The sequence below is a fragment of the Mchenga conophoros genome, linkage group LG11 (genome assembly GCF_057382185.1).
Source record: "Mchenga conophoros isolate Kocher_MC1m ecotype Shallow Benthic linkage group LG11, M_conophoros_male_GT1.1, whole genome shotgun sequence".
NCBI lineage: Eukaryota > Metazoa > Chordata > Actinopteri > Cichliformes > Cichlidae > Mchenga > Mchenga conophoros.
In genome coordinates, this window is record NC_140536.1 from 18,247,870 (window position 1) to 18,269,392 (window position 21,523).

Here is a 21,523-nt window from a genome sequence, read left to right on the forward strand (position 1 = left end):
ACTCTGTCTTTATAGGTATTAATAGAGTAATAACACTGCATTAACATTGTGTTTGGGATCGTTTTCATGCTGATAAATGACGTCACTGCCATCCAGATGCTTTTCTGATTGCATGCTGGATCTACGTTCCTTTTCGGCAACGAGTTTGACAAGATTCCCAACACCAACGTTTGGAATACAGCCATACACCATGACAGAGCCTCCACCATGTTTTACTGATGGATGTAAACACTGACCTCCTCTGTATATGTTGATGATAATTTGAACCAAAAGTTTCAAATTTTACAATAAGACCTGTTGCTACTTATTTTCAGTGCAGCTCTTGTGTAATGTGGCATACTGCACCTGCTTCCCTTCCTTAAGAATGGATTTCTAATGAGCAGATGGATAAACTCAAGGACCTGATGCATACTCTGGTCTTTACTGGTATGCTGTAGATACTAAAGCTATCTGCTGCATATTGTTTATATGTTTACATGCACCTTCTTCCTCTGTCCTCCATTTGTCCAGTTTTCTCACATTTTTAAGGACAAACTGAACACCATGCTTTTAACTAATAGCACTTTTCGAATCACCTTATAAGTGCAAATACATTTTTTTTATATTATACGTTTATGTTAAACTCTGTTATATTTGGTGTAATACAAGGATTGGACTAAAAATGAGTGAAAAGGCGGCCAACTTTAAAAGAAAACCTGAATGAATATTGCTTAAGACCACTTAAAAGTAACAGCTTGGCTCCTTGGAAGCAAAATATAAAAATATGAGGGGGACACTCAAGACTTTGCACAATATTGTATTGTCTATCCAAATACCTTGAAGTATATTTGTTTTAAAACTTCCATTAACAATAACATTAATCATACCTGATCAAATTACTAGATAATTTTTCAGCTTTCTCCGTTATATCAGCCAATAACAGAAGCTGTCGGAAGTCACAGCCGTTTTATAGAAAGATATCCGAGTGTATGTGGTGAGACTCAACAGGGAGACTGAGGAGAAGCCGACATCTATCGAGCCCATCAGTGACAGAATATAAGACAGGATGCTCCAAAGAGAGAGAAAAGACAAAGCCCTGTTGGATCCTGGCAAAGTGATAAGTGCCTTGACCACGACAGTCATTACACCATCAGAATTAAATGATAAGATTCCAATTACCAGCTAATTTAAACCGCCGGTCAAATATGAGAAATAAAAGATGGAAAAAAGGATTTTATGTTGTAATGGCTTTCTGCAGGTGAAAAGGGAAATTGAGAAAATCTTGCAGATATTAAATAGGGTGGTATAAATGACCTGCCTCCATAAAAATAGCTCATTGCCTCATTAATCTACAAGGTATTCCTGCCCTTTTCACCAACATGACTAGTGGAAAAGTACCAACTTAGGAATACTTAAATATACTGACGCACTCCTTTAAAGTTTGTTTTTGCAGCTTAATCAATCTATGAGAAAATAAAGGCAAGTCTGCACAGCCTACATTGTCCTCATCCGAACAGTAGGGGGTCTTGTACTCTAATTAATCTGACTAGTCTCTCTGCTGAAGACTGGATCAGTTTGCAGGACTGCTGCATTATTCAACGTAGCCACGGGGTAAGAGAGGAAGTCTGTGGTCTGGAGTCACCTTACTCTGAGCTAAGGAGCAAAGCAAGAGATGGAGAAAACGATGAGGAAAAGACATCGAAAGTAATGGAAAATGAGCAGGGTGCGGTGGAGGGGTATGATTAAAAGAGATAGGGAAAAGAAACAGGGTGAGGGATCAGAAAGGCGGGTCAGATCAAATGGTCAATGCGGTTCAGGGTGACGGGAAAATGTTAAAAGATCACATCCGCATGAGAAACCGCAGGTGGGTCAGAGGGGATATAGACAGAAAGTCCATCTTTTGCCATCAGGTCTGCGCTTCTGTTGACAATCCGATCATGAAACCACGTTGTGTGTTGGGGTTTTTCAGCCGTGTATGTATTTGGTACAGAACATCCAATAAAGGCTGCGACAACGTCTTTTTTCCCCCCATTGTTCATTTATTGTTAATCGTTGGTATCGCTCAAAAGAAAGATCTTTCTACCCCGATATACATCTCTCTTCTTATTTTCTTTCATTAAATACACACCATGTCCCCACAAATACAATGATCAAAAACACAGTAGTCATGTACTGTTGGTTCATACAGAAAACAACAAGTGAAATCAAACATCCTGTGTTGGCAGTTGTCACTCAGAAATAGTCATAATAAAAAGCTTTGGAATGGTAAAAGTATAATGCACTCACAGTCGTGGCTAAAGGTTGAAACAAATCATATGGATCGGGTTATTCTGAAATCACTGAAATGAAATGCAAAGCTTAACGAGCGCCCGAACACGCCCCATGAGCCGCTTCGCTCGCAGCGCTGGGATGAACGCTCGTCGTTAAAAGTTCTGACAAAAACTCACAAAATGCTCATTTACAGCAACATTCAGCTTTATGGTTATGTTGTGGTTACTTACTATACGTCTTTACTCTGGGCAAACATATAATATATTATTCACATAACATAATATACATCTGTATATACATATTCCTTCCACCCTTAACAAAAAAAGTGTCCAGGCACTTCCTTCAGCAATCTTTTGCCAGATCACTGACTACAATGTAGCTACCTCATTCTTCTTCCTCATCACAAACAAGCTGCTCTATTTGAGAATCTGTGGGAGTCTGGTGATGTTTGTATACTGTTAGATTGCTCACATATTCTGGTTATCCCACCTGAACCAGAGTGTGAGCTGCAAACTAGCAGCAGGGTTGCCTTTCTCAGCTTCTGCAGGCTTCAAGCTGTCTCTCCTTGTTCATTAGGATATGTCCTGGAGTGATACCTTTACCACCCTCCCTGAAAACCTCTACTTAAAGGAGTCTCGGGAGATGTGTTGGCGCATAACATATTTTAAAAGGCCTATGTTTTAAAATATCTCTAATGGAGCTTATTAGAGATATTTTTGTGGCTATAACGCAAAAGCGATTTAAAAAAAAAAAAAATCTCTTCCTCTGTGTAATGGGGTCTTTGCAAGAGCATGTTTCAAAGTTGTCTCTGATCATTATGTGTATCACAAATCCCAACCTGACTGCTTCTTACATTGATTCAGGCATGAAGAGTTCCAGTGCTCTCCAGGCCCTGGCCAACAGCTGAAAAAGAGTGGATTTTGTTTATCCATCGACTCTGCGGTAAGTCAGCAGCAGGGTATGTGGCCAACAGCTTCTTACTTTTACTACTTTTTTAAAACCACATTTCTGCAATCAAAAAACTATGTTCAGCAATGAGCGGTGACCCAAGATGGCACTCCCACCATCTACCCCATCTTAGTGCCCCCTACCCCCGATTTTCTTTTTGCTTTTCTTAGACTTTTTTTGTTTTTACAGCACAACCAAACGCCTCGGACAATGAATGAGTAGAAGAGGTGCAGACTGAGACCTGTGTGACCGCACCAGTTCAGACACTTCACCACAGCATTAATGGCGCATCATTTTTCACACCAACACTGTGGCATCTCGATGCCTTTCAAACAGCTTTCGCCATCCTCTCCTTTTGCTGTCTTCGGTGAGTATAAAGTACAAACAATCACTTCGGAGCGAGAACATTAGCTGATGCAGTACATAGTGTTTGTTTGTAGGCATATATCAAGATGAAGCAGTAGAACAAAGCAAAGGATTCAAGTCAGTCAGTGGGATTGGCACCATGACAGTAACGAGACAGGAATCTCCCTCGGTGGCACCAGGCTCAGTGCCAGTAACGCCCACCTGTAGCACACATGGTAATCCAGCACAAACATTATGGGAAAATACAACACATTGCACTACTGTACAGTTTCTGCATCAATACTGTTGAATACTGGGCTGGTCTGCTTTACAATATAGGTCTCTTAAAATCTCTTGTTCTTGTTTTCTACCCCAGGTGAAAAACTTTATCGATTTATTTGGTGGTTTCAATAAATCTGTCCTATCATTAGAGAATAAGGCAGTTTATGGTATGGTAGATAAGTCATGCCACGAGCACAGTGGACCGTTATTTTATGTAGCTCTTCCACGTTTAAATAATGCTGCTGTAACTCCAGAATTAGATCCAGCGTCTTCGGTTTGTACGAATGAAATGATGAAACACAGCCAAGGTGACCCTTGCTTTGAAGAGAGAGGTCCACATTGCAGCTCCAAATATTGTTTTGCTGCTACAGAAACCCTTAGCACATACAAGATGTAGTCCAAGAGGCAAATAGGACCGAGAAAAGCACAAAAAAAAATATCAAAAGAGATAAACATCACCAACAAGGAGGAAATCACAGCTGTACATTAAAGGTTAAAAGTCAGAACCTTGACCATGTTTTTTTTCTTTGCTCTCGTTCCTCTGCAGTCCTTTCAAAGCCAACTTCACAGGTCCAAACATTTAAGTAGATGGGGGGTCACCGGGTGACCTTTGTCTCCAGCGCGTGGGAATTTGCTGCTGTCGTAAACGTTTAGTTGCTATCTGCCTTCAAAGCAGTCCAAGTACTCAAGGACAAGGTCATAGCAAAATCGATACTGGTCCTAAAGAAACAAAAAGGAAAAACACAAAACTAGAGTCAAAAATCTCAAATGTATTGAATTTGGGGTTTTTTTCAATTAGTTTACAGACTAGACTAAACTTCCATACCAGAGACTCGACCATGTTGGGTTTGCAGTTGCGTAGAGTTTTGACAGCATAGAATACGTCTACCATGTTCTGATACTGGATCATCTCGATGAGGATGTTGCAGGCACAGAAGGTCCCACTACGGCCACCACCATTGCTGTGGAAGAGAATACATTGTCTAATAACTATTACACAGTACAGGCATAAATCAATGCTGCTACTGTACCTATCCAAAGGTATTCATGTGTATATGGACAGTACTCAATGCTCTCTGCCAGATCTGTTCAATCGCTTCATGATTTGGACTAGTTAGAGAAGTTACACAATGCAAACACTGCAGATACTAAGGTAATGAGAGATGATGAACACATGGATCCTTTGCTGCTCATTCCTCCTTTTGAAAGGCAAAGCCATCAATGTACACAAGCAGCATAGCAGCCCTCTCTGGATGCGCTGATTAAAGCTGTGCTTGTGGATATGGTTAATGTTCAGATGTTACATTTATGGTTCAGTCCATAGTGCTATGGATAGATGCTGCTGTAACTCCTCTTTACTGCTCTAATGGACATTACCCAGAAAGCTCTGCTACAGTTTATGTCAGAGATAACAGTAGCAATTTTAGAGACTTCAGTGCAATAGCACAAACAATCATAAAGAGTCAAAGCCGGACAAAACAAACCAAAAACAAGAAGCTTCTGACAAAAAGCATAACCAGGCTAATCTACAGCAGTGTTTCCTTTCTTCCATTTATCTATTCATCTTCTACAGCTTATCCAGGGTCGGGTCACAGCCAAGTCCAGACCTCCTTCTCCAACTTCGCCAACTCCAGCTTATCCAGTCAACGTAAAGACGTAAACACCCTGACAAGATGAAGATGCAAACTCGCCGCATGTTCCGGGCCTATCCAGAAAACCCAGCCAAGGAAACATCCTAATCAGATGCCTGAGCCACCTCGTTTGGATCAGCTCTACACTGAGTTCCTCTTCTGAGCACAGCCACCGTTTGAAGAAAGGGTTTGTTTCTGCAGTGTCATTCTTTCTGTCATCACTCAGAACTTTGTGATAAGAGGTGAACATAGGGATGTAGAATAACCAGTAAATTGATAGCGATGTTTTTATAGACGTGTCAGCATCACTGCAGATGCTGCACCAGTCTGTCTGTTCACTCTTTCACTCCCCTCCCCTAACTCATAAACAAAAGCAGCTTGTCCCTCAGACTAGAAGGTGCTAATGGTCATTCTGACCACTGCACAACTGTGAGCTGCTCCAGTGCAAGCAGGAAGTCATCACCTGGTGATGGCAAAGGAACCACATCATCTGCAAAAAACAGCGATAAGACTCTGAGAGTGGCATCCTTCTAGCACTTGGCTCCACCTAGAAATTCTGTCCGTAAAGATCACAAACAGAATCAGCCTTGCCCACCATCCGCCAGGGAAAAGTCTGACTTATTGCCGGCAACGATAACCAGGTTCTTATTGTAGTTGACATGGACCGAAAGGCATGTAACAATGTGACAGTAAGCGGTCAAATGCCTTCTCCAAGTCCACAAACCACATGTACACTGGTGGCTCAAACACCCAAACATACTGAAATATTCTTAAGAGGATAAAGAGCTGGTCCAGCGTTCCACAGCCAGGATGAAAACCACATTGTTCCTCCTTAATCCGAGGTTTGACCAACACAGAGTTATCGTAGTTTTGTAATTTTTCAAAGTCTAGTTTTTATTTTACTGAAATATTTTTTCACATCTGGTTTCAGTTTTTAGTTTAGTTTTAGTTACCTATTATAATGTTGGACCAACTGGCATATTTATTCTCAATCTAGCGTTTCCCAGGGTGTGAATAAATATGGAGAGATAAGAACATCACCCTCGAAGTAAAACTCACGGCTTTTGCATGCAGCACACATTTCAGTTTTCCTCTACTTGGACGCTCACAGCTGACCTATAGAGGAAGTTCAGTGCAATGCTTATAAAAATGCACGGCATCAATGACTCTGTCGAGGCAGTACAAAAGATTATAATATAAAACACAGTGTTGATAATATCCAAGGATGGTTTGGGGTTGCCTCTGGCACAAAACAAGTGCAGGCTAAAAACTGTCTGAGATGGTAAAAGTTGGCCACTCATGTGCCTGCTGTGCTGCCCTGTTACTAATGTCGTGATAATGAAGATCCAAAGATCTTTCAGTACATACATGACCACCAACACAATCGCAGTGTCGGGTCATGCAATCATTTAATGATCCCAGCAGCTGTCTCAATTAATATTAGCTGCTGATGGTAAGATGACTGGTTGATTTAGTTCATCAAGATATTATTTCTTTCTCCAAAAGGTACAGATTGTTCCTGAGCACAGGTAAAGGTTCCTGTGGTCAAAGCAGCCGCAGTCCATTTATAATACATACTATATCATACAATATATGGTCCAGAGGGAATGGAAAAACTTAATTAAAGTTAATGCAAGCTGACGAGTGTGAGGGGAAAATAACAAATGGGCAGACAAACTGTCAACACAGAAATTTCTACCATGACCCTTCTGGGGCTGTGTAACATTACCATTGCATAATCCTGATATTTAGTAGCTGTTAGCAGTTTCGTGTAATATTTTATTTGAGTTAATAAAAAAGCTAAAGTTTGTTTTTCTTGTGTCAAAGAAAAGAAACATAATACTAAATAACAGTTGTATAACCGTGTAACAGACTGGGTTGGAATCAGTAGTGAGCAAAGAATAGGTGGTTTGTGGGAAGAATGCAAGTCAGAGTTGCTTTGGGTCATCGTGGCTCAAGAGTTGGGAGTTCGCCTTGTAATCGGAAGGTTGCCGGTTCGAGCCCCGGCTTGGACAGTCTCGGTCGTTGTGTCCTTGGGCAAGACACTTCACCCGTTGCCTACTGGTGGTGGTCAGAGGGCCCGGTGGCGCCAGTGTCCGGCAGCCTCGCCTCTGTCAGTGCGCCCCAGGGTGGCTGTGGCTACAATGTAGCTTACCATCACCAGTGTGTGAATGTGTGCGTGAATGGGTGGCTGGTTGTGTAAAGCGCTTTGGGGTCCTTAGGGACTAGTAAAGCGCTATACAAATACAGGCCATTAACCATTTACCGTGGTGCAGTATTTTCTTTCTAAACTACCGGTTTATGTTAGGAGTAGGAGGCCCAAGTGAACGTAAAACATGAAATGAGAGCATTATCGAAGAAAAAAAAGAGGCTTCGTGGCTGTTTTCGCTCATGGGACACTACTGCATAATTTAACAAAGTGTATGCCATGAAATAAACATTTCTTGAAATGGAATATAAAAATTTGGCAAGTGATTGACAAAAAAAGTTCAAGCCTTCTTCATTAATGCATCAAATTAGTTTGATCCTTTGATATAATTTGCAATCTATAATATATACTTAGTCATGCTATTAGTGTAGCACTGTGTGCAGTCAAACTGACCACATTAGCTCAGACTGAAATACAGCACCAATAAATGGTTGGATATTTGTACATAAACATTTTTGATTCCCAAAAGGTATCTGATTGCCGTTGGTGGTCTACTTTTTCCCTTGCAACACTACGAGAGCGACATTTGTGATTCTGAGTGGAATGTTTCAACAGCTACCAAATGGATTGTCATTAAAGCAAGTGCCAACATTCAGGGTGCTTTTTTTCTTATCTGAAACCCTCAATAGGACAGTTTTAGTATATATAACATTTTCTAAGACTTTATATTTTGATGGTGATCACCCTCAAGTGCCCTGAGGCGACAGTTGTTGTGATTTGATGTTATATAAATAAAATTAAAATTGAACTGATCACGGCTGATGTTACTGGCTAAATATCAGGATCATAGGAAGAATAAAACATAGATGCTGTTTCCTGGTCAAATGCAGAAGTGCCTGGAAGGTTTTATTCCATCCAAAAGAAACCAGAGGGCGATAGCTGTGGCTGCAAAATCACTCCCAGTCTCTTAGAAGTTGAGGCAAAAACAGCTTTCTGACTCAGCCTCTTTACACACTTTACTGCTGATTTTATGGTTTCAGTCCCTCATTTCGGGTCACACACAAAAAACCCTCACTGGCTAACAAGCTTCAGCCACAAGTCTTCAGCCCCACTGAGTGTGCATTTTAACATTTTGCAACCAAGAAGGTAATGGTGGAAAAATCCATCTCAAGACTTCAAAATGGGACTTTAGAAACTATGGTGATGTAATTGTAGCTACATCCATTTTTCATACTGTCTGTGATCAGCATGTTAGCTTTATCACGGTGAACGTGCTAGCATGCTTAGACTGTTAGCACCGCTTTAGACTAATACTTTTATTATGAGTTTAATTAACATATGGTGGGCAGTGGGTGCATGTGCAGTACTGTACAGAAGATCCATCCCCCATTTCTTTGTATTATGCTACAGGAGCAGTGATTTCTTGAAAGATGCAAACATAGATTGAAATACAGTGCATGAAGCAAAAACAGAGTTTTTACAGGCAGCTTGAAAGTCAGTATTTGCTACGGCCTCCTTTATTCTTTAACACAGCCTGAACTTTCTTGGGTAGCTTTCTTGTAATTTCTGTAAGTAGTCAGGAATAGTTCTCCAGGCTTTTTGAAGAACATTCAAAGCTCTTCTTTGTGTTGATGTTGGCTGCCTTTTGTTCTGTTCTCCATCAAGATGATCCCACACTGCTTCCAGTGTGGGATCATTTCCAGGCTGGAAAATTAAGCTAGCAACAAAGTGCTAAAACATACAATTTAAATCTGGCATATTGACTCTTGGCTGAGTTGTCACACATAACAGTCAGAAAAAAACTATTTATCTTACGAGACTACTTTAACAGATAACAAGATAAAAATCTGGATCCTTGGAAGCAAAATACAAGGAAATGATAGGAGGCTCAAGACTTTTCCGCAGTACGGCATATATATATTATCTATATGTACTCGTCTTATTTTTCCAGTATGAAATACATGTTTAACTGAATTCTGGAAAACAATAGTAGAGTGTAAGCAGAAAACAAACAGTAATCTGATGACCCTGTATCTGAATTCCTATCTATCTCATAAAAACAGCATTTGTTTAAATTGAAACACAATATGAATATAAAATATTTATACAACATAAGAAGAGCTATATGAGAAACACTGTAAGTAGTTTGAAATTGAGAAATAACACAATAGTGTGGCATTTTTGCCTTGTATACTCGCCCGGTCATCATAAATGTAAAACGCTATCAATAAGCTGATGAAGGACAAGCCACTTCCTCTCTTCTGAGACAAACGCAGCCAGGTGGGCCTGGGAGATTCTGCAGTGTATAGAAGCAATATTAAGGCAATCAATCGTCGTCAGTGCTCTGGCAGTGCTGGATTTAGTGTAGTGAGAACCATCGCATTCTGTATTAAGCTATAATTGATTTGATCTCCATAATCTCTTTCCTGGTTGTCGTGGGTAACACTGTGTGACAGCACTGAGTGATGTGCTTCTGGATGGGGGCGGTGGGGATGAGCGTGTGATGGGTTGGCAATGAGCTGGACGGCCCATTCATATTCATCAGCAGGGTGTGCTCTCCGGGGCTTTAGGACAACACAGACGCATATAACACCACTGACTTCACAGCACAGCACGGCGCAATTTGATTTTCTACAATATAAATACTGCCATGACAAATCACGCTGCATCTCACTGTGCCAAATCGCACATAACGACACAAAAACAAGGCAAGAATCGGTTGCCAATTTTACATTTCCTATGTTTTTTCATATACTTTTGCGACATCTCCCACCAAGAAAACGGTGTCGGCTTAAAATGCAGTCTTCAACAGCAGCAAGAGCTTTTCAGAAATAAAATGGGCACATTACTGCCTTCTGTATCAATCTGCGTGACGCATGCTGCTAAAACATTACTCACAGGCAGTGCACAACTGTGCGTCCTTCTCCACACTCCCTTTGCCACTTGTGCACTTGAGCCAGCAGGTTGAGGAAAGCCTTCTTGGAGTCTGGAACGTCGCGATATGCCGACCAGCGCAGAAACTGGAACTGACACATCACCAGCTGGCCCTCTTGGAGCTTCAGATACAAGAGAAAGCACACAATTTATTTATTCTATTTATCCCCTTCGTATATTTTATTTATATTGTCTCTGTATTTATATATATGTGTGTGTGTATAACTCTGTAACTTCTGTCGGTGCTGTGCTTTTTTGGAAATCGAATTTCCCAGAGGAACCCACCCGAGGGATTAATAAAGTTCTATCTTATCTTATCTTATCTTATCTTACAACACACATATCTGACACCATTGTTCTCTTTTGCTGAATATATGTATGCATGTGGCAAATAAATTGTTCTGGGTGTTTCTGTACATCTTGTGTGGTAGCCAGTTAGAAGCTACTTTTGAGTGCTCCCCAGGCTGTGTGTTGGCATTCGGCGCTGTGCTCACTCAGCAGCCTGACTTTGAGATATATGGGTCTGTGGGAGTAAGAGGGGCCCGCGCTGTGTCTGAAAGAGGTCCCTGTGTGTTCATAACCTTGTCCTGTAGAATCTCACCCAATACTTAAGGACCAGCGGAGAACTGTAAGTCATGCAAATTGGGCCGGCAAAGACACCGACGATGCATGGAGGAATTGCCTCAGTGGAAGCGGGATTTACACAGTGTGCTCTTTTTTGTACAAACCACATATCCGTACATATGCTTACAATGCACTTCCTTTGACTTTTACTCACTACCCTTGTATATCATTGTCAGGCAAAGGAAATCTACTCACTAATGCACAGAGAGGGGCTGAGTGAGGGAGAGGTGTGCGTTATTTTTGTGTGATTGTATTCCTTCCATGCTGTGTTAAGTTGCCCTCTCCCTGACTGTGATGTGCGCTGAGTAGAAAAGAGGTGCCATAGATAGAGAGGGGAATGACGGGGGCAGTCGACACAGGAGGTGAGGATGCCAATCAAGACAGGAAGTTCTGGGCACCGCTTGTCGTGCTGCTTTTAATGGCATAGGGGAAACGCCTTGCATACAGATTTCTTTAGTAATTGGTTGATTTTGATCCAGAGCAGAATGCAAGCATGTGCGTATGTAAATTCCTGAGCATAAAACACGCATAACTACATATAAACAAACCAAACAGCCAACACAGTGAAGTGAAAATGTTCTAGTCCTACATATAAAACACATTTGGGAATTCTCTTCAGCTGAGGAAAGACCAAACTAACATTCCACTGTGCTTCCTCGACTATGACAGAACCACTGGTGCCTTCTTATTTTTTTTGTTTCTAGCCTATTTTCAGAGCTCTACCTAACGCTGCACTGTTTAAAAGGTGTGACGAGGTTTATGAGCAATTCAAAAGAAAATCTTCTTTGCTGCCGAAAAGAGTAGACGGCAACTGAAAATATGGCAGGCATCACAATGATGAAAGGTTCCTTTTTAGTATGCCAACGCGCGCATAAGAGAGGGAAGACACCTATCTAGGTAATAACAAGAAGAAATTGATAAAGCGAAAGACTGACCTTTATGGCATGCATGTCAATGGCTTCCTCTTGCATGTTTTTCACGAAAAAGAAAATTCTTATAATAAAAATCATTCTCATGGGAATGTTTGATGGAAGCACTGGGGGCTCTGGTTCAATTTTCTGGACTGCTGAATATCAAAAGAATGTCCTTTGTAGTACGTATAATAAAGTCTATGAATAAAACTTCTACTCATCTGCCATTGTGCTCGATACAAATTTCCTGGCTCTCGTATAGAGTGTATTTTCTTAAGGGGACTTATTTGACAAACTCTTCTGTCCCATGAGGCGTAAACTAGTGAAGTGTTGCCGTGTTTGCATTAGTAACGCAAAAGCGCACACTATACAGAAATACAGTCTCATGTGAAACCCCGAGTTTCAGTTTGCATCCATAAAGGATATTGTAGAAAATGTTAGATGTATAACATTTATCTAAACCACCTGTAATACTTCTCTAGATTTTCAGGTGCACGTTAGAGGTGACGGCTCTGAATGTACTGCAGGTAAAACCTCCCGCTCATACATTTCTAAAGCAGTTTAACTTAATATTTGTGAAATATCATCGAGCTCAATAAAATGTCCTGCGCTGGCTGTTTTGGGATGACAATGACTCACCCTCGTGACGTTCTTGACTCGAAATAGACGAGTTATGACGTCCTCGTCCGCTGACATAGACAGGAACTCCACTTCCATTGGCCCGTACTGCTGTAAACCAGGCTCCGGCCAGTACTGGACACATGGCTGCACAAACAACATGGGCAGAGATGAGTTCATTAGTGATTGAGCTTGAAAGAAAATGCATTTTTATGTAGCTGTGGCCATAATACTTGTTCTTAGACCTCTGGATTATCAATTGCTGCTGGTGTTTATTAAAATAAAAGCAGCAGTTGGGTTACTGTGTGTTTTCATGGAATTTAAAAAGCCACACTAGTGTTAGTTAGAGAAGTTAGAGAAGCATTGCGAAGGGAGAGACCTAATGTGCTTTGAGAGATTTCAACAAGAGGGAGACAGAGCACCGCAGCCCAGCAAATGAACTCTATAACAGAGTTTATAACAAGATCAAAGAACAGCCAGAAAAAAACAGCACAGCACCTATTTTCCACTTAACATGTGTAAACCAACAGTAAAGATGAAATATTCAGAACATTTATTAACATTTTAGCAATGCTCGTCACGGCTTTGGAGGTTATACTGATAGTTTAACGCTTGAGGACAGTTTTTACAAACTGCATTTGGTAGCTTTCACATTTAGTCATAAAAATAATAAGTATCTCTGTCTTAGCATATATATTTATAAATCCAGTATTGTTTGGGCTCTACTTTCTTCCTTCTTCAATTTTTTCCATCTTAGACCAAACGCCTGTTTTTCAAGGATCTGATGCACTGTAATACATATTTCACAAAGTTAATATTTAAAGACGGACTGAAAACCTTGTAAATCTAATGCCTAAAGGACAGAAAGGAGAATGCGTGAGCTATTATCTTCAGTGCCTTTGGCTTTTACAGGTGAACTCTGCAACTCACTCCTTATTCATGCCCATATTCATTATGCAAGACTGTAAATACAAGGTACTATGAGACTATACACAAGTACTTTAAATTGTCCTTCTAGCAGTACTAATAATAAATTGATGAAGGCCAGCGTTACTTTGTGTTGCAGACTTATGTATTTAAATTGTTTTTGACTCTTGTAGGCTGCATCCTTATTTTAGGACTGTTCTCACTTGTTTTGAATGCTTTTCCTTGGGCTACATTACTGGACTGCAAAGATTTCTTCTTCCTTTATTGCCAAACTGATGAGACCCAGTTGTACCTGTCCCGCAAGCTTAATTATTCAGCAACCTCGTTCTCTCTGCACAACTATTTATGTGCCATTAAGGACTGGAAGCTTGCCAATCTCCTTAAGCTTAATTCCAACAAAATGCAGTCAGGTTGTGCCAGCTTTTGGCTCTTTCACAGACTATGCGTTTCCTTCTGCTACAACTCGAGGAGTTACATTTGATCAGCTTCTCAGTCTGGTTTCCTATATTACTACCACAAGCTCATTAAATCCTGTTTCTTCCAGCTGACAAATGGCTTGAAGAGTGAAATCATTACTTTTCTTTAGGGACACAAAAGCAAACTACACGCTTCATGTTTGCTCAATGCTTATAATGATTTCTTATGTCGTAATCAGAAGAAACTATGTGAAAGATATGATTATGCATGACCACATGGAAAAGACAGGTCTGCTGGGGTAGAGAAATCCATAATAACTTTTCAGCATATTGTTGTTGTTGTTAATTAGCCTTCCGCGCTCCCCGTGGGTTCTGTTTTAAGACTTTAGAAAATGGCAATAACGTGTGGCAGTCACAGATCTTATCTGTTCAAATTCCATGACAGTTTATTTCTTTTTTTTTTTTGCCTAATGTCATCTTAAGCCCTTATTCACCTGCTCCAACCACATGAAATAGCTAGTGTTCAGGATTTAGCCTAGCAAAGACTTTAAAAGTCCTGAAGGCTAAAAAGGACAAGTAATGACCACTAATCTCATATTATGTTTCCCCTAATTATTTTTAATATTGTTGGTTTAAAAATAATTTAAACCAAATTATTTTTAAAAAAAATTATATGCTCGTGAAAAAATGTGAGCTAGTTAAAAAAAATCTAAGATGTGGCTGGAGGGTAATGCAAGCCTATTCTTCAGAGATGTAGCTTGAGAAGGGAAGGAAAAACTGGGGCGAGCGTTATCTAGTCATGCCTTGAGATCAATGTGGTCAGGGATCAAAGCCCAACAAAATGGCATGAAAGAACTAATCCCGAGCACAGTAAGATACAGAAACTGTACAGGCGGGGGATGTCAGGGAAAGTCTCGAATAAACTTCATACAACCCCAAGACTGAGAGTAAAAACTTGCACAGCAAACAGTGGCTCCTCTGTGTGTGTGCGTGCTCGCGTGCGTGTGTGTGTGTCAGATCTCAAATGTTTTAAGACATCTCTCTCTTTTTTCAGTGTCAACAAATCAATGGCAATAAAAAGTACCTAACACTTTGACCTTACCCAGGCAGAGTTTGACTGATTTAGCTGGTTGAGCATGACCACTGCCGTGCAGCCGTAGTCAAAAACCAGCCGCCAAAAATCGGCCGTGGTGCCCGGCAGAGGGTGAGGGGTCACAATGAAAGCAGCCTGCCGGTGGAAGCTGTCAGCGAGAGCAGCGTTGATGTAATTGTTACTCTCCCCTTCTGTCGTGACCAGGAACGCAAGGGCGCGATCGGGCGGGAGGACATCCATGCTGCGGTTCTTCTCTCGGTTTCTGGGTAAGAGAGCAATGCTGCACTCCTCCACATCCACGTGGGGAGTCACAGAGTTCAGCGTCTGAAAATGGAAATGTGTAAGAGGCCAGGTGAGAGGAAGGTGAGGATAAAGTGAAATTTGAGAAACCATTTAAAAGTGGAATATGTGAGGGGTGATGAGGCACTGCAGAGAAGTCTGAGATCTTAGGAAAGAGAAGGAGGTAGAGGAAGTGAACGAGACAGGAGGAGGGAGGACTGGAAAAAAGAGATTACAAAAAGACCAATGATGGTAATTGGTTTAGTCTTTGATACACTGAGCATCAGCAAACTAACTTAAAAGGAATAAAGCATAAGATTGGCAAACTGCGTAACAAAGCTGAGTGCAATAAAACAAATAAAAAAGAAATGTTGCATACTAATTATCCATAATGAATTTAATCATTATTACATTAAACAACTTGAAAAAAAATATTTGAATAATTAATGTACAGCATCAATAATAGATCTGTGACTTGCTGATCTCAGTGCTACCAATTGGCTGTTAGCCACAGGATGACAGAGTAAAAGGCAAACACAGCTCTTTGGTTGGTAGGGAGGCTTTTAGCATCAATGCCTGACAGAGAAGTTTACAGGATCAAAGCAGGGAGTGAAACACTTTCCTATATGAAAAGGTAACTGCTCCCTACATACATCCATCATAATTTATACAATATGCATATTTTATGAGGATTAAATGGCACAAAATCATAAGGAGAAGCGCAAGTCTTTTTCAGAAGCACTTTGAAATGCTAAGTCACAGTGTGTGCTGGTTGAGCAGCGAGCGGCAGAGGAAGGTGAATGAAGCAGGTAAAGCGTTTTGGAACACAGCTGGCTCTCCTGTCTCCTAATCAAAACCTAATAAAATCTTCTGAGAGCACATTCCTTTAAACCACTCGAGGGGACATAAGTGGCAAAGAATAACAATGGAAACTAACATCATGTTTCATGTACGCACACATACATTATAGATGCAAACACGCCACGCAGAGATATCTATTAGTCTGTTCCTTTATGCGCTCTTTGTCGAACTGATGTGTGCGCTACAAAGAGCATCTTCGTCTCTGCATGCGTGTCTGTGTGTTTATTTGTTTTTCCCAAACAACCGTTCATCCTTTCTCCTTCATATCTGACAGGCGTGTTTGAAGTTGTTTGGATGAGCAGTTCACATATTTTGGTTAAAAGTGGACTGCATGTGAGATATTTATGGAACACCTGTGTGGTGTAGCTGCAATTACCGTGAATATATTCTCAACCTGTGGGAAACCACGCAGTGGAATCCAGGCACACTGAAAACACCTGCTAAAATAGTCATGTGAAAAAGAAAGTTTTCACGGGACAGTGCTGTCCGATGAAATGCTAACGGCACCTTCCTGTTTCTTTAAGAATTAAGAGGGTAAGTAGCAGCCGGGTGCTGCTAATCATCTGCACTTGGCTAATTGATCATCAACAATCGTGAGCACCTGTAAAAGCACATGTTTTGGCTCTTTGGTGCTCTGGAGGGTTTAAGTGTGTTAACACGTGGGATGTCCCCTCTTTCCGAGAAGCAGACATCCCAGGAAAATTCACCCTACGGTCAGACCGTGCAGTGCTCAGAGAAACTGTAAAAGATCCAAAAGCTGCTTCTCAGACTCTGCAGTCCTCAGCTAGCATGTTAAATGTTAAAGTTCATGACAGTACAATTAGAAAAAGACTGAACAAGTATGACTTGCTTGGAAATTACCTAAATTTGAGTTCCATCTGAACAAACCACAAGATTTCTGGAACAATGTCCTTTGGACAGACCAAAGTGGAGATGTTTGACTATAATGCACAGCACAACGGCACAAACACCTCATACTAACTGTCACAGATGGAGGTAGAGGTGATGATTTGGGCTTGTTCTGCAGCCACAGGAGCTGGGCGCCCTGCGGTCATTGAGTTGACCGTGAGCTCCTCTTCGTACTAACGTATTCTAGACTTAAATGTTAGGCAATTTATTTGACAGCCAACGCTTGGTTGAAACTGGATCATGCAACAGGACAATGATCTCAAACACAGCAGCAATTCTGTAACAGAATGGCCCAAAAAAAATCAGGGTGTTGCAATGATCCAAGGTCCAAACTTCCGGCTGATTGATGGTTTGATTGCTGTGGATAAATGAATGCCTGTAAACCTCAATGAAATAAAGTAATCTTATAATGACGAGTGGACTAACAAAGTCATACAGAAAACAATTCAGCTTCATGTTATTGTTGCTGACGGTGCTTATTGAACCGTGAGATACACTATTTTCACATAACTAAAGTGGCCCAAATTTCTGTCTGTGATCGAGTTTTGTCTCCTCTCTCATGCTCATTTCTGTTTATTATCTGAGTTGTCTCTATGTTGGTCCTTTCTGTCTTCACTTTCACTTCACTCCCCCGAGAACATGGCTGGCTCTCCCTGAGCCTGCTGTAGCTGGAAGGACTGTTTGATCGTTGGTGTGCTCTCTCGAATATTCTGGGGTCTTTACCTTACAATAAAAATCGCCTTGAGATGACTGTTGTTGTGAACTGGTGATATATGTTAAAAAAAAAGAACAAAAGAATTGAACTGAATTGAATCAACTGCCTGCAGGCGAGGGTGTTTAGGGAACACTGGTTACAGCCTGAATGTGAGATGCTGAGAGAGCACTGGAGTTAAAGCATTGGCAGACAGCCTGAAACTCACAACCTGTGAGATACATTTATCTTACTTTCAGCTAAAGAAAAGTAAGTGCATGTCCGGTGACTGTGCTACTATCTGAATATCAGCCAAACAATATTAACTAAATTGAGCAAACCTACACTACATAACTACAAATGACTTCTAACTTGTACACAGTGGATCATTATTATGGCTCATTCTGACTTTGCAGCAACACTGACCTGAAACTCCTCTCGAAGCTGAGAGGAATTACTCTGAGAATCCACTCGCAGCATCTCTTTGTAAGTGACAGCAAACTCATTCACCAGGATGGCCGTCTCTCCGCACAGACACGCCTCTAGAATAGCATCATGGATGAAGATATACTGCTCCTGAAAAGACAGCAGGTGACATAATTTAGTTCATCGTTCTGGCTTTTGAATAACACATCAAAATATGTTATCTGAAGGTTGTAAGCAACCAGATGCTAAACACTACAAATGACGCAGGTTAAAACAGAAGCAGGTGAGAAACGTAAGTAGTTGTAAATAAATAATCGAATAATAGTCAGAATGGGAGAAATCTTTCATAACCCGCCTTGTTCTGAATTAAACATGTGCTTTAATGTTAGTGGTGTATCAAGGCCGCTAGAGAATAAATAAATATTTATTTGTAAACAAACACATGCAGTGTGCATTTAATTAGTGCGCCCCTGCAAATAGCTACAAATGCAATAAACAGCCAAGTCAACGTTGGATTTACATAATAAGAGGTAAAAATGCAAATTATGTGCACATCAAAGAACAGCACGTGCCTACACAGAAAACTGACAAAGAGACAGTCTTTTCTCTAAAACTTTAGCCGTGACCTTTACATACATCTAGAAGTGGGAGTATGGAAATGTACCCCCCTCACTTTTTGAATTCCCAAACAACAGAAGGAAAAAAGGAATTTTTACAAGCTTGGCTTTTCTGGGGGGGTTTGAGAAGATTATATTAAGGATCGAGATGTCACCTGCTAAATATGTGACATGTGCAAGAAATTGTGATTTCCTGGCTGCACTGCTGTCCTCACCTCCGTTTGAATCATGTTGATACGTCGAGAGCAGAGGGTTTTGACGCAGTTGTAGATATCCACCACGCCCTCACACTCGGCCATGTCCAACATGACATCCAGCACAATGTAGCAGCCGGTGCGACCTGCCCCCGCACTGCAATGGAAAGACCATCTTTTATAAGGAATTGTGTCTTAAAACATTAAAGGTCTGTGCATAGGATATGAGGGACCCATTGGCACAAATGGAACATGATATAATCATTGTGTTATAAATAAGTAATCAATATTGTTTAAATGGCTAAGAATGTGACAGATCTGCCCAATCTTATATATCTACAAAATGCAAGTACATGGGTCAAAAGTTCTCATACACTCATGGGCATGAATGTCATTGTAATTTGGGGCTTTTAATGAGCTGTTCTTTTTCCAGATGGGATTGACTGGACAGCATACATCTTTGGTGGCTTTAAAAAACAAGAAATGGCTGCTCAAGTTTGAATTTATTTTGGATTTTCTCTCATCTACACAGGGTCAAAGGTATACATATAGGCTGAAATATAGACATACTCCCCAAAATCTTTTAATTATTGGTGATTAAGATTTTAAGATGTCTCTAAACTTGCCTATTAACTACTCAGTAATGATCAGGATGGAGTACAACTCACATTATCTCTTTGCAGTATAAAAAGGATTTGTTTGAAAGGAGTCACTGTACTGGCTGATACTCAAAGCAATGGGAAAGTCTAAAGACCTCGGTGAAGATCTAAGAAGGTGAATTGTAGAGTTACGCAATTTGGAAAGTATTCTTAGAGCCATTTCTAAATAACTGCATAATACAAGATCATCAGATCAAACAAGTTATTCGGATGTGTCACTACTTTACCCGGGTTTAGAAGAAGAAAGTTGCCACCCCAGAGGAGAGGAAGTTAGGATGTTCAGGAACAACTCAAACAATAAGACTCAAGCCTACATGAACCATGAACTGGAAACTGCTGGAAACTTCAGTCAATGTCCACATTGAAACAAACTTGAAGAACTGTGGAGTTGTCAAACAAGAATGAAGCCTCTGCTTCAAAACTGTCACCTTCAAGCTCAACTGAAATTTCTGGCTGCCCACATGAACAAGCCGAAACCGGAGAAAGGTCTTATCGTCAGACGTTTATTGTCAGAACTATTAGTGGGGACGTATATATAAATATATTTGACCCTGTGAGCATCAGAGAAAATCCAAGATAAATTCAAACTTGCAAACTCAATTCTTGATTTTTAAAAACATTAAATATGTTTGCTGTACAATTCTTCCAACCCCGAAGAAAAAAAAGTTGAAAGAAATCCTTAAAAGCGCAAAATTACCATCACATTCATGCCCATGTTAGAGCGACACATAGATATCTTATAGTAGAGTGCAGCGGTTTAGTGAGAGAGAGAGATTATACATATCTGTTACGCCAACATAATGTATAACAGTTATAAATACAAAAGTTTATCAAAAGGTTATTAAAACATATATATAGCACTTGCAAGGGCTTACGGTACCTGCAGTGAACCACGACAGGGCCAGCATCAGGTGGCGTAGAAGCTTTAACCCTTCGTATAAAAGCCAACAATCCAGTGGCATGATAGGGCACCCCGTGTTCAGGCCAGGATGTGAAGTGGAACTGACGTACCTCATGCTTGGTCGAGTATCCTCTCTATCAACAGAAACACAGTGCACGTTAGTAGTTCAGGGAAAAAACAAAAACCATTGGCATTCTAATGCTAGCAATAGCCTACAGGCCTTGATCTCACAGAAGATATGCTACAAACTATTCAGAGACTTTTTCCCTCTGTGATAGATGTGACAAATTTTTTTGGTTCAGAGTGAGGACACCCAGGACATTATTTACGCGGGGTGTTAGGTCTTCTAGGACAGTTAGGCCTCTGGGCCCCACATGTTAGGAGCAGCTGCAATCTGACAGATGTGCAGAAAGGAATTACTAAGGCTCTAGGGAGCTCAAGGAGGGGTAGCAGCTTTCTCCTTTCTTCTGGGAGGCTGCTGCAGTCACGTCCCAATTTCTTTTTCCATACAGAGATGACAAAGTAAAGCAATGCAAAGCAAAGATTTGTTGAAGACAGAAATCCAAAAAAAGAAAGTAAAAGAGCTATGAAAAACAAGCTGTCACCAGCTCGCAAACTCATGCCGATTTGAATAAGCAGCAGTTTGTGCCTGTGGAGAATGACTGTGACAGTGTGATGATAATGCTGTGTTTGTGCCACTGTCACTCCAGCACTGCTCTGAGCCCTTCCAATGAGAGATCCCCCAGGAGATTGACAGGATGGAGGCCATCAGGGGCACGGCACTGTAACAGCTATGCTGGAAAGACAGCAGGGGCATCCACAAAGCTACTGGTGTTAATTCCTCTCAGTTTAACACAT

At 40.8% G+C, this 21,523-nt stretch overlaps 1 protein-coding gene across 4 annotated transcripts in view; it reads right to left on the reverse strand.

Annotated features, from left to right (window-relative positions):
- Positions 1–1,997: 1,997 nt before the first annotated feature.
- The window catches only part of ptprub (protein tyrosine phosphatase receptor type Ub), a 195,632-nt gene continuing 176,106 nt past the window's right edge, over positions 1,998–21,523 (reverse strand). For all 4 annotated transcript variants that reach the window (XM_085291249.1, XM_085291248.1, XM_085291247.1 and 1 more), the window contains 8 exons: positions 20,645–20,799; positions 19,127–19,262; positions 18,295–18,444; positions 15,138–15,452; positions 12,714–12,839; positions 10,504–10,661; positions 4,652–4,787; positions 1,998–4,545 (listed from right to left, as the gene is read on the reverse strand). In XM_085291249.1, coding sequence (XP_085147375.1) covers positions 4,483–4,545; positions 4,652–4,787; positions 10,504–10,661; positions 12,714–12,839; positions 15,138–15,452; positions 18,295–18,444; positions 19,127–19,262; positions 20,645–20,799 — 1,239 coding nt within the window. In that variant the 3' untranslated portion in view covers positions 1,998–4,482. The remainder of the gene's footprint in view (positions 4,546–4,651; positions 4,788–10,503; positions 10,662–12,713; positions 12,840–15,137; positions 15,453–18,294; positions 18,445–19,126; positions 19,263–20,644; positions 20,800–21,523) is intronic.